The sequence below is a fragment of the Mus musculus genome, chromosome 14 (assembly GCF_000001635.26).
Source record: "Mus musculus strain C57BL/6J chromosome 14, GRCm38.p6 C57BL/6J".
In the NCBI taxonomy this organism is placed as follows: Eukaryota; Metazoa; Chordata; class Mammalia; order Rodentia; family Muridae; genus Mus; species Mus musculus.
This window is the reverse complement of record NC_000080.6, coordinates 54,606,100-54,618,522: the sequence shown is the minus strand read 5'-3', so window position 1 is coordinate 54,618,522 and position 12,423 is coordinate 54,606,100. Positions and strand designations below refer to the sequence as shown.

The window sequence follows — 12,423 nt, the reverse complement described above, 5'->3', positions numbered from 1 at the left end:
CAAAAACAGGCGGTGGAGTTTTTGTTGTTGACAACCAACTATTGCGGCTGAATTAATACCATGGGAAAATGGTCTGAAAACAATTATTTGAACCAGGATTAGGATAGGTGGCCTTAAAGAAAATGGCCACTTCAGTCTCTCCTTAACGGGGTTTTGAAAAATAAAGAAACAGCTTGCAATCTGAACCTGGGCCTGGGCAGTGACCAAACACCCTAGTCCAGTTAGGAGTCTTAAGCAGTTACGCCCTTCTCAAAGATGGCCGAATTCGCTTCCCTCACTCGAGAAGAACATTCCAACCACTCTCTAGAAATTAGAAGTTAATCTTATCCGTACTACTTCGATGCCAAAATAAAAATGGCAATCTTAACCACTCAGCCATCCTTCCTAGGTGAACACAGACCGGCGCTGGTATTTAGAGGTGTGGTTGCCCGGAGTAAAAATGGCGCCGCCTCCGTCTAGACTTAGCTGGACGTGAAGTTGTGACGTCGCGGCGTTGCCAGTCGGAGGCAGTTCCTGTTGCCCTTGCTAAACATGGCGCTGGCTAGCGTGTTGCAGCGGCCGATGCCGGTGAATCAGCACGGGTTTTTTGGGCTCGGAGGTGGTGCAGATCTGCTGGACTTGGGTCCGGGGAGTCCTGGTGATGGGCTGAGCCTAGCCGCGCCGAGCTGGGGCGTCCCGGAGGAGCCGCGAATCGAAATGCTTCACGGAACCACCACCCTGGCCTTCAAGGTGCTCAGACAGCTCGCGCTTCTCCGGCATCCCAGCCGGAACCGGGTCGGGCGGAGGTTCGGTCCCCTCCTCCCGACCCTTGGCGGGTTCACTGTCTCGTAGCCTTAAGAAAGGAGAGGTGGGCGGAGATAGGGGGCGGTGAGGGAAGGAGACGGACAGCGTGGGTTGGCTCCTAGGCGACCCCAGTTTGCCCCTTTTCAGGAGCCCTACCTGGGAACAGCGGACCGTGGCGGAGGGTGCGGGGGGGAAGCCATTGTCGCCGTTCACCAAAGTTTGTATAAACTGAGCTTGATGAAGTCCAGGGGCTACTGAAGTGGGTACCGAACAGTTAGGGTCCCTGTTCCAGCCCTACAATAACTAGCTCTGGATCTTAGGCTAGTCTTTAAAGATTTATTCTTATTTTTTGTATATACACCACGTGTGTAGTGCTCGCAGGCGCCAAAAGAGGGCGTCGTGTTCCTTGGGACTGGAGTTACAGACCTTTGTGAGCACTGGGAACCGAACCTCTGAAGAGCAGCCAGTGCTCTTAACCACTGAGCTCTCTCTCCAGTCCCCTTAGGGTGTCTTTATCTCATTAAACTTGCTACTTCATATTTAAAGTGAGTAAAAGGGCTATTCATAAATCAGGAACTGCTGTTAAACCCGAATGACATTTAACATAAGAAGTCGATTACGCCGGGTGGTGGTGGCTCACGCCTTTAGTCCCAGCACATGGGAGGCAGAGGCAGGTGGATTTCTGAGTTCGAGGCCAGCCTGGTCTACAAAGTGAGTTCCAGGACAGCCAGGACTATACAGAGAAACCCTGTCTCGAAAAACAAAAACAAACCCCAAACCCCCCAAAAAAGAAGTCGATTCCAAAATCCCAAAAGATGCAAAGCCAGGTTATCTTTCTGTATTTATACAAAAATAAAGTATGGGGAGTATTTGTGGTCTTACGGGGCCTCTCTTTTTGTTTTCTCTGACCTTAACTAGTTTCTCCATGGAGTCATTGTTGCAGCGGATTCCCGGGCCACAGCAGGTGCTTATATTGCTTCCCAGACGGTGAAGAAAGTAATAGAGATCAACCCGTACCTTCTGGGCACCATGGCTGGGGGTGCAGCGGATTGCAGCTTCTGGGAGCGGTTGTTGGCTCGGCAGTGTCGAATCTATGAGCTTCGCAATAAGGAACGCATCTCGGTCGCAGCAGCCTCCAAACTGCTCGCTAACATGGTGTATCAGTACAAAGGCATGGGGCTGTCTATGGGCACCATGATCTGTGGCTGGGATAAGAGAGGCCCTGGTGAGTTGTGTCCTGTGAGCCATGGTGGGAAGGGGTTAAATGGGTGGGAGAATTGAGGGCTTTTAACAGGTGCTGGGAATGGATGCGATATTAGGTTCTCAGCTCTTCCTTCCCTTTCCAAGGAAGGCCTTGTACGGAATAGGAAAGAGCATAGAGTTAGACTTGCTGTGTCACTCACTGCTTAGTCATTTGACCTTAGCCTATTTCTTCATCTGGGAACTGGTTAAGTGAACCATTGAAGCGGTTAAGTGTGGTGCACATAGAGCAATTGGTACAATGTCTGGCACAACAGCTCTCCTTCTTTCCCATGCAATAATGACTAGAAAACATTTGTACTGGGGAATTGTAAACTTTAAAAATTGTGTTCTATTCTAGCCAGGTGTGGTGGCACATGCCTTTAATCCCAACACTTGGGAGGCAGAGGCAGGCGGATTTCTGAGTTCGAGGCCAGCCTGGTCTACAAAGTGAGTTCCAGGACAGCCAGGGCTATACAGAGAAACCCTGTCTCAAAAAACCAAAAGAAAAAAAATTGTGTTCTTTTCTATGCTTGGGTGTTTTGTCTGCATGTATGACTGTGCACCACAGTGCATTCATGGTGCCTGAAGAGGCCAGAGAGGGGATTGGATCCTCTAGAATGCAGTTACTGATGGTTGTGAGCCACATGTGGGTGCTCAGAGCTAAACCCAGGTCCTTGGCAAGAGTGGCCCGTCCTTCTTCCCCCTGCCCTGGGGGCCATCTCCCCAGCCCCCCCCCCACTTTTAAATTTTAAGTTAAATTATTTATTTGTGTGTGTATGTGTGAACAAACACATCCTACAGCATATCTGCAGTTCAGAGGATAACTTGTTCAAGTTGGTTCTCTTGTTCTGTGGGCCGGGCTCAGGACATCAGGCCTGGTGGTAAGCAACAGTTATATGCTGACTCACCTCACTGGCCCTCATTGTAAAAAATAAATAAGCCAAGTGATACACAGCTGTGACCCTAGAGCACTAGGGAGGGTCAAGAGTTCGAGGCCAGCCTAAGCTGTATGGCAGAAGGACAGCCTGGAGCACACAGAAACATTGTATCTCAGAAGTCAGTAAAACTAGTGGAGTTGGTGTATAGTTAATTTTATATAAAATGCCCAAATTATTTCTCAGTACCTGGCGGTAGTACCATTTCAAGTGTTGAAGTCAGTTTCATGCAGTCTCTAGCCACTGTGTTGCATGACAACGATAGGCTACAGAGTTGTCATTTAAGCGTTATCTCCCACCATTCCTGAGTCCTGTGCTTGACTTGGCCAGCATGCTTGCCTTTTGGAGTTGCCGAGAGAGCAGGAGGGATGGTTAACATACTGTGAGGAGAGATGGGTGGTATGGTGCTCTGGAATCTGGAAATCTCAAGATAAATTTGACTCTGTCTTTCTCTGATTTCTTGAAAATTTGTTTCTTTATGAGTTTCTGTATGGGTATGTGAGTGTTTGCATGTGTATATGTGTGTATACCACTTGCATGCCTGGTGCCCACAGAGGACAGAAGAAGGTATTGCATCCCCAGAGACTGGAGTTACAGACAGTTGCGAGCCACCCCGTGTATATTGGGAACTGAACCTGGGTCCTAGACAAGAGCAACAAGCACTCTTAACTGCCGAGGAAGCTTTCTAGCCCGTTTTGTTTTGAGACAGGGTTTTATGTAGCCCAGGCTGACCTCAAACTTAATACATAGTCAAGCCTAGCCTTTAACTCCTGATCCTCCTGCCTTCACCTCCCAAGTGTGCTGAGATTTGTTTTTGTTTTGTTTGTTTGTTTGTTTGGTTGGTTGGTTGGTTGGTTTTTTGTTTTTTCGAGACAGGGTTTCTCTGTGTAGCCCTGGCTGTCCTGGACCTCACTTTGTAGACCAGGCTGGCCTCGTACTCAGAAATCCTCCTGTCTCTGCCTCCCAAGGAGATCCTATTTTTGTCGGGGTGGGGCGGGGTGGTGTGTGTGAGAGAGAGAGAGAGGGAGGGGTGTTAAAATGACGTCTTTTTTCTCGTTCCCTGCTCACCTCATCCCCTCAGGCCTCTACTACGTAGACAGCGAGGGGAACAGGATCTCTGGGACCGCCTTCTCAGTGGGCTCTGGCTCCGTGTATGCTTACGGCGTTATGGATCGAGGCTACTCCTATGACCTGAAAGTGGAGGAGGCCTATGATCTGGCCCGCCGAGCCATCTACCAAGCCACCTACAGAGATGCCTACTCCGGAGGGGCAGTCAACCTCTACCACGTGCGGGAGGATGGCTGGATCCGGGTGTCCAGTGACAATGTAGCTGACTTACATGACAAGTACAGTAGTGTATCTGTCCCCTGAGGGAAGGTGGATGCGGTTGTCTGCATCTCTAGGTGGGTCTCCATGGCTATAATAAATAATAGTACCTCTTTCAGAGTGGAGTCCACAGTTATTTCAGTGCCTTTGTGTCGCGCCCGCTCTCGACCAGCAAGAACGACGCGACCACCAGTCCTTCTAACAGCAGTTTATTCAGTCCTGATTCTTCTTGTTTATATCTCCCCCGAACCCTGGGCCTCTCACTCCTTTTATACTCTCTCATCCACGCACCGCAGGCCACGCCCCCTCGCCAGTCACGAGGCTTCAGCTAATCAGGGCAGCAGGGGCAAATCTCCACCAAATTGGATTCACCTGTATCCTGGTACACCTGCGCAGCACTCAAGATGTTTGTGTCTTATATGAGGAAGTCAGGTGCAAGTCATATGACTTAGCTGCAGTCCCTGGCGCCTTTGGGACTGCCGCCACACCCGCTCCCCACACCTTTGTGAGGCTCTGAATCATGGGTAAGAATGTTACCGGGTGGGGTGGTGGGCTCTGATGCACTCGCTGCTTGTGCTGTTTCTTGGGTGCTAAAATTGTACCATTTCTCAGCCTCTTGTCCACACTGCCCCTCCTTTCAGGCCAGGACAGTGAGAGAGAAGGCACTGTAATTACAGGAAATGGTGGTCTGAGGACAAAGTCTGGTGAATACATTAATGTCCCCAGTCCTGAAGCTGACAGCAAAGCAGGAGAGAAAGGTGGGGAGGAGGGGAGACTTCTTGCTTCAGTTTGAAGAGGTGAAAAGTTGAGGTGGAAAGATGCACAGGGATGTTGTGGGCGGGGCTGCAGAGGGAAGGTCTTGTGTTTGGGGTAGGAGGAGACTATGCAATGTAGAATGATAAACAGGATAAATCTGGGAATTTCTTTTCTTCATTTGAGCCCTGGCTATCCTGGAACTCACTCTGTAGGACAGGCTGGCCTTGAACTCACAGGGACCCACCTGCCTTTGCCTCCTGAGACCCGGGAGTCAAGGTATGTGCTAACACACTGGGCCAGATCTGGAGTCTTGAGTGAGATGGGAAGGGAAGGCCTGAGCCCTGAGAAAGTGGAAGCCTGTGTAGTCCTCTTCTGTTCTCTCAGGGCACGGATGCGCCTGCCACTGAGGAGGAGAGGCTGGCTTCTGGCCTCTGGGGCAGGAAGCAGCCCAAATGCTGCTAGAATGTGTGGCTGGGAAGGTCCCTGCTGAGCACTCACACTGTTGGCTTCACACCCCACCCCGAGGTGGTCTGTGAGCAGAGGTGGGGTTGTCAGGAGGATGGACCATAGACTGCGAGTGAGTAGAAGTCAGGTGGGTCTGGCTCCCTGGACTGCAGCTCCCTTCTCAGCGCCATGCAGTTTGTGTTCTGATCAATGATGCTGTCCATGGGAACTGATCGAGGCTTGTTAATTGCATTTGTCAAGTGCAGGGAAATTGTGGATTAGTGAGCCTGGAGGACAGAGTTTGGAAAACAAATGACTCCTTTGCCTCAGCAGATTCATTTTGTTGTACAGCTCTGGAGCCAGAGGACCATTAGCGAGAACCCAAACAGACTGTACATTTTAAAAATTAGAATATTTTGGCTGGAATGTAGCACAAATGGTAGAGTGCATATCTAGCATTTAGGAAGCCCTAAGTTCAAACCCTAGCCATTCTAAGCTACATAATAAATTGGAAGTAAGGGTGAGGTTTTTTTTTTTTTTTTGTATTGTTTTTGTTTGTTTGTTTTAATTCTCTTAAAAGCTGAGCCATCTCTCCAGTCTTAAAAAATATATTTAGAATGTTTAAAAATAAATCAACTTGACTGGGCAGTGGTAACACAGGCTTTTAATCCCAGCACTTGGGAGCCAGAGGTAGGCGAATTTCTGAGTTCGAGGCCAGCCTGGTCTACAAAGTGAGTTCCAAGACAGCCAGAGCTACAAAGAGAAACACTGTCTTGAAAAAAAAAAAAAAAGAAAAGAAAAAAAAAAAGGCTGAAGTGGAGTCTCAGAGTGCATAGCCCCCATCATTGTACTTTTACAGCCTCTGTAACATTCCCTGGGACCCCAAAGAACACTGTTTGAAAACTGTGCCTTGAAGAGGGAACATGCTGAAGACAGATTCCAGTTCATTACTCCAGAGGGCAGGACACACAGACACTGGATGGGCTTCTCGCCCCAGGTCTCCTCACACTGCTTTGGCAGTGGTCTCTGTTTCCACCCCTGATCTGCAGAGTCCTGTAGGAGAGAGGATGTGAAACCTGAAGACCTAGAATTTCCTGGCATATTCCTATTCTAACCTGGGTCGGTGGTACAAAAGTCGTTTAATAGGAGTCAGTGTGTGATAGGTCAGTACCCAGTACCCACAGTAGGCAGCTCACAGCTTACTCTAGTGAGTCCAGTGCCTCTGGCCTTGAGGGTACCTAAACTTCCACACACACACACAGACACAAAAAATATTAGCCAGTTATGGTCATTCACCCATTTTATCAAAGCACTTGGGAGGCTGAGACAGGTGGACCTCTGCGAGTTTGAGGCCAGCCTGGTCTACAGAGTGAGTTCCAGGGGGGATACACAGAACAACCCTGTTTTCAAAATAAAACAAAACCAACCAAACAAAAAAAGAATAAAAATGAATATATAATTTTTTTTTAGTCATTAGTTTCTGAGCTGGAGAGACGGCTCAGTAGTAAAGAGTCCTGGTTGCTCTTGCTGAGGACCCGGGTTCAAATCTCAGCACCCAAATGGTGGTTCACAAGCATCTACAATACCAGTTCCAAGGGACCCAGCTCCTGACCCCTGCCAGCACCAGGCACACACCTGCACATAACATCTATGTAGGCAAAACAGTCATACACATAGAATAAATTAAAAAAAAAAAAAACGGCTATTTTGTAGGCCATCAGTAGCTGCCCTGTGTATTTGTAAATTCTCACTGGTGGGAGGTGACTGTGCAGCAGCAAGCTAGCTATCATGAAGATGATGGATGCCAGGTGGCGGTGATGCAGCTACTGAGTGGCATGTACTCGTTCAGGGACCCTCTCCAGATTCATTCCTAATACAGTGGTCTTGACAAAGGATGATGGAAAAGAAATTGCCTTAAATAGCTGAAAGATTGATTTCTCGTGGCAGTTGCTGTTTCCAAGAGACAAGGCTCTTGAAGGCTAGGCTGACATTTTCCCTCCCTCCCTCCATGTACAGCTCAGTATCACCAGAACCTGACTCCTCTGGGTTAGTGGGGACTAATAGGGATCAAAAAGAAAGCAAGCACTCCCAGAGGCCGGCGAGTTCTCTTGCCAGCAGAGAACATGGTGGGGGTAAAGGCTGGATGCCTTATGGCATCTCTGTATCTGGCAAGGGCGGGCTGTGGGGGTAGAAAGTGCTGCAGGGTGAGCAGAATGTTTGTGAAGAGATGGAAGAGGTAGGTGGGGCACGGAGGAGGGGAGAGGACAGCTAAGCACATCAGAGGCTGAAGCATAATAGTTACTGAGTGTTCCCTCTTAGGCAAGACCAGAAGGTCCGCGTCTCTTCAGTATCCTCTTCAGCTAGCAAATGAGAAAACTGTCAAAGCCATTTGGGGTAAAGGAAGGTCACATCCTTTGAGGGGAAATGAAACGACCGATTTATTCTGGCCTACAGAATCCATGTGGCATGTTGGGGAAAAAAGTAAGAGGTGAGATGAAGCCTGGAACCACTGTATACCCCTGCAATCCACCCGAGGTCGTGGCACAGGCCCTCAGTCTCATCACTATGGTAGATCTCTGTGAGTCCCAGGCCAGCCTGATCTATAGAGCTAGGTCCAGGACAGCCAGGACTATACAGAGAAAACCTGTCTGGAAAAAACAAATAGGTAGAAGAGGTAGTGGTAGGATTAGGAGTTCAAAGCCATTCTTGTCTCTCTAGCAAGGATGAGGCCAGCCTGGGTACAAGTCAAAACAGAAAACAACAAAAATAAGGGCTGGAGTGATGGCTCAGAGGTTAAGAGCACTGTCTGCTCTTCCAGAGACCCTGAGTTCAATTCCCAGCCAACCATAAAGTGACTCATAAGCATCTTTAATGAGGTCTGGTGCCCTCTTCTGGCCTGCAGGCATACATGCAGGCTGAGTGCTGTATACATAATAAATGAATGAATATTTAAAAACAAAACAAAACAAGACAAAAACCCAGCAGCAGTTGGGCGTGGTGGCACACACCTTTAATCCCAGCACTCGGGAGGCAGAGGCAGGCGGATTTCTGAGTTCGAGGCCAGCCTGATCTACAGAGTGAGTTCCAGGACAGCCAGGGCTACACAAAGAAACCCTGTCTCGAAAAAACAAACAAACAAAAAACCCCAAAACCAGCAGCAAAAGAGGTAGGATAATGAGTAAGTCTGAGGGGTACAGATGGGGAGTATCTAAGGGGAGTGCTCCCCTCTTACCCAGAGTAATAGAGGATCTATCTTAGTGTGCACTCTTGGGGTCTTTTCTTTTTCCTCTTATGTTACTGTTTTCTTAGAAGATCGCCTTCTGCCAGGGCCATAACACAAGAATAAAAGTGACCAGCAAGCACTGGCCTTAAGACACAAGGGCTTTATGCTTTAAAATAAACTTCTCTTGTAACCGAGCATCACCAATGTTTTATGTTTATTTCTTGTATGTTTTAATAAATTCTACTTTCCTCGGGAAGCCAGAATCATATTGGGAAAGCTTTAATTACAGTGGGCAAGAAGAAATCGCAGACACAGCAACCAGAACCGCCCCCAGGAGCAGCTGCTGCCTCCTCTCTGACCCAGGCTGCCTCTCCTCTCCCTTAGCCTGCTGACTGTCCTCATCCCTCAGGGCTCCACCAGGCCTGGCCTCAAAGCCAAGCTCTGGTTTCCAGAGGCTATGCCCAACTGAAGCTTAAAAAAAAAAAAAAAAAAAAATCCTAAAATATCTGCTTTGCATTTGTTAATGGGTCAGGCAGAAGGAATTCTACTCATGTCAGCTTCTTGAGGTTATTTAACTCAACTCACTTCTCCCAGAAGCCTTTGCCTTTGAGTTAGGTGCTTAACACAACTCAGTACTTAACCCTTCATAGTTCAGGTTCAGCTGTCACTAGAGACGAATTGCTGACCTGGCTTATTTAAAAGAAAGAAGATACCATGGGTTCAGGGGCAAAAAGTTAAAAACACTTGTTCTTTTTTTTATTTATTTATTGCCAGGCGTGGTAGCACATGCCTTTAATCCCAGCACTTGGGAGGCAGAGGCAGGTGGATCTCTGAGTTTGAGGCCAGCCTGGTCTACAGAGTGAGTTCCAGGACAGCCAGGGCTACACAGAGAAACCCTGTCTCAAAAAACAAAAACAAAAAAGATGTATTTATTTATGTTATTTATATGAGTATACTGTAGCTGTCAGATACAGCAGAAAAGGGCATCAGATCCCATTACAGATGGTTGTGAGCCACCATGTGGTTGCCTGGAATTGAACTCAGAACCTCTGAAAGAGCAGTCAGTGCTCTTAACCACTGAGCCATCTCTCCAGGCCCCAAGAGCACTTGTCCTTATATAGGATCCAGGTTTCATTCCCTAGATGATGGTGGCTTACAAACATGCATGTCTGGAGTTCCAGGGGATCTGATGCCCTCTACTGCCCCCCCTCCCACATAAAAATAATTTTACCTCCATATCAACTCTCTGACATGCATACAATAAATAAACAAGAATAAATTAAAAAGTATCTGTTTAGTATTTATTTAGTGTGTGTGTTCAGGTCAGAGGGAGGGCAACTTGCAGGCCTTTGTGTGTGTGTGTGTGGGGGGGGAGATACTAGAACCATAGTGTACATGTGGAGGTCAGAAAACAATTTGGTTAGAGGACAGCTGTTGGGAGGGGGGAGTGGAGTGGCGGGGGGGGGGGGGAGAATTGGTTCACTCCTTCAGCATCTGGGTCCTGAGGATAGAACATGGATCATCAGGCTTACTGGCAGCTTCCTTTACCTGCTAAGCAATCACTACACACTACCCCCCACCCCTAACTGAACAGAAAATCCACTTTGTGCCCTGGGAGGGTGTAGCCCAGTTGGAGAATATGTGCGTACTTAGCATGAGCAAGGCCATGAGAATGGAAAAAAAAAGTTTCCTTTAGTTCACACAATGTTTGGTCAACATCAGCTGCTATCCCTCAGGAGCTGGCCACTTTGGTGTTTTGTTGTTATTTTATTTTATTTTTTTTTTTGAGACTGACTCTCCCTCACTAGTATCTCAGAGATTAGGTCCCTGGGGCTGGCCAGCAACCCTAAGATCCCAGTGCCTCCTCCTCCACAGAGCTGGGGTTATACATACATGGCCATATGCAGCTCTGTGCGGGCGCCAAGGATGCAGCTCGGGTCCTCTCGTTTAAGCACCAAGCTCTTTACTGAGTGAGGTCCTTTCCCAGTCCCACTTCACAAACGTTAAATAATAATAATAATAATAATAATAATAATAATAATAATAATAATAATAAAAGCAATCAATAAACCAGGCACTGCTTACGGATTTTCATGTAACAAGGAGAAGTTATCACTCCCTCTGAGGTACCCAGAAAGCTGGAATCACAGAGGCAATAAGTGTGAGAAAGGAAGCTACAAGGACTGAGACCAGAGAGAGGAACAGGAAAGTAATGGAGGGAAACCGGGAGACTGTTACTGGATGCAGCAGGGAAAGATGGATAGAGACACTGACAGGCAGAGCTGGACCAGGAGGCTTTGGCGAGGAGGCATACGGAGACTGAGGACGGTGACTGGGAGTAGAAGCTAATGCCCAGTGAAGCCTGTTCCCCTGGAGACAGAGCCATCCTCCGGCCACACATAATGACACATGCCTCTGTGTGTTGTGCCCCTGTACTGTCACAGTCGCTTACCCTCTGTAAGAAGCCATGTCAACATTGCTGTGCAAAGCTGGAGACGTCTGCAGTCTCCTCTTCAACACAGCCAGGCCACAGCCAGAAGCATAGAAACTGCTTCCAGAACAAGAGGGAAAAAGAAACGGGAACACATCTTTTTCTTTTAATGTGGTTAAAGCATGCATCACCATTTTTAGAGTTCTTTTCATTTTCTTTTATAAACTCATAGGTCAGGGGTTCGAGTGAGGAGGAAAAGGCAGGAAGTCCTAGAAAGAAGACTTGAGAAGGGTCATGGGTTTCAGATATTAAAACATAAATAAATAGGTGAGAGAGAGAGAGACGGAGAGGGAGAGGGAGAGGGGGGGGGGAGAAAGAGAACTTAGTGTCCAGCAGAGACACTGGTGAAGGCTGCCAAACCCCTGTGGACTTGAGTTTGATCCTTCAGACCCTCTAGGTGGAGAGAATTCCTGCAAGTTGTCCCCTATTCTTTTTTTTTTTTTTTTTTTTTTTTTTCTTTTTTCTGAGACAGGGTTTCTCTGTATAGCCCTGGCTGTCCTGGAACTCACTTTATAGACCAGGCTGGCCTCGAACTCAGAAATCCGCCTGTCTCTGCCTCCCGAGTGCTGGGATTAAAGGCATGCGCCACCACACCTGGCACAAGTTGTCCCCTAATTGCCACACTTTGCATTGCGGCACGCGAGTGCCCCCACCAAAAGAAAAAATACACACACACACACACACACACACACACACACACACACACACGTATGTATGTATGTATGTTAGTGTGTGTGTGTGTGTGTGTTCGCGCAAACGTTTTATAATAAAAAGGTGCAGTGAGACCGGTTTATGGACTGCTTAAAATCGAGGTTTAAGCAATGGTCTACATGCAGGGTGTGTGAGGGAGACATTTTGGTTTCTTCAGAATGTGGTTTTAGCCTAGTAGGGGAGCCTGGCTCAGGCTGTGCAAAAACAAGCCCCAAGTGTAAGGCTACTTAGCCTCTCACTTGAACAACGTTACACTCATAGATGTTCATGTAAAGGTGGGCTGCTAGACAACTTGTGTGACCCAGAGACACTGGCCTGGGAAACCAAGGGTTGGAGGGCCTCGCCCCCCAAACCTGACGCTCAATCAGCCTAAGAGGTCCCAAGTTCGCTAGTTCTCCCAGCTTAGCAATGTCAGAGGGCGCTCACTCACAGGGTGGTTCTTCTGAGCCTGGCTTGGGGGGCGGGGAGGGAGAACGAGACGGGAAAGATGAGCGGACAGCGAGGAGAAAGGG

The 12,423-nt window shown here is 48.1% G+C and overlaps 1 protein-coding gene and 1 non-coding gene across 2 annotated transcripts; both read left to right on the top strand.

Annotated features, from left to right (window-relative positions):
* Nucleotides 1–527: 527 nt before the first annotated feature.
* Psmb5 (proteasome (prosome, macropain) subunit, beta type 5) lies at nt 528–4,403 on the top strand. The gene is made up of 3 exons (NM_011186.1): nt 528–729; nt 1,702–2,008; nt 4,042–4,403. Exons 1-3 carry the CDS (start codon nt 532–534, stop codon nt 4,329–4,331), a joined length of 795 nt encoding a protein of 264 aa, NP_035316.1. The 5' UTR covers nt 528–531; the 3' UTR covers nt 4,332–4,403.
* On the top strand, nt 1,738–1,846 carry Mir686 (microRNA 686). The gene has a single exon (NR_030457.1). It is a non-coding gene; the product is annotated as a microRNA 686 (primary transcript).
* Nucleotides 4,404–12,423: the final 8,020 nt, after the last annotated feature.

What these genes read in the sequence shown, in the direction of transcription:
- Psmb5 (NM_011186.1), top strand. Translation starts at nt 532, where the DNA reads ATGGCGCTGGCTAGCGTGTTGCAGCGGCCGATGCCGGTGAATCAGCAC. An exon ending in CCACCACCCTGGCCTTCAAG is followed by an intron (nt 730 to 1,701) that starts GTGCTCAGACAG and finishes GACCTTAACTAG; the next exon opens with TTTCTCCATGGAGTCATTGT. An exon ending in CTGGGATAAGAGAGGCCCTG is followed by an intron (nt 2,009 to 4,041) that starts GTGAGTTGTGTC and finishes TCATCCCCTCAG; the next exon opens with GCCTCTACTACGTAGACAGC.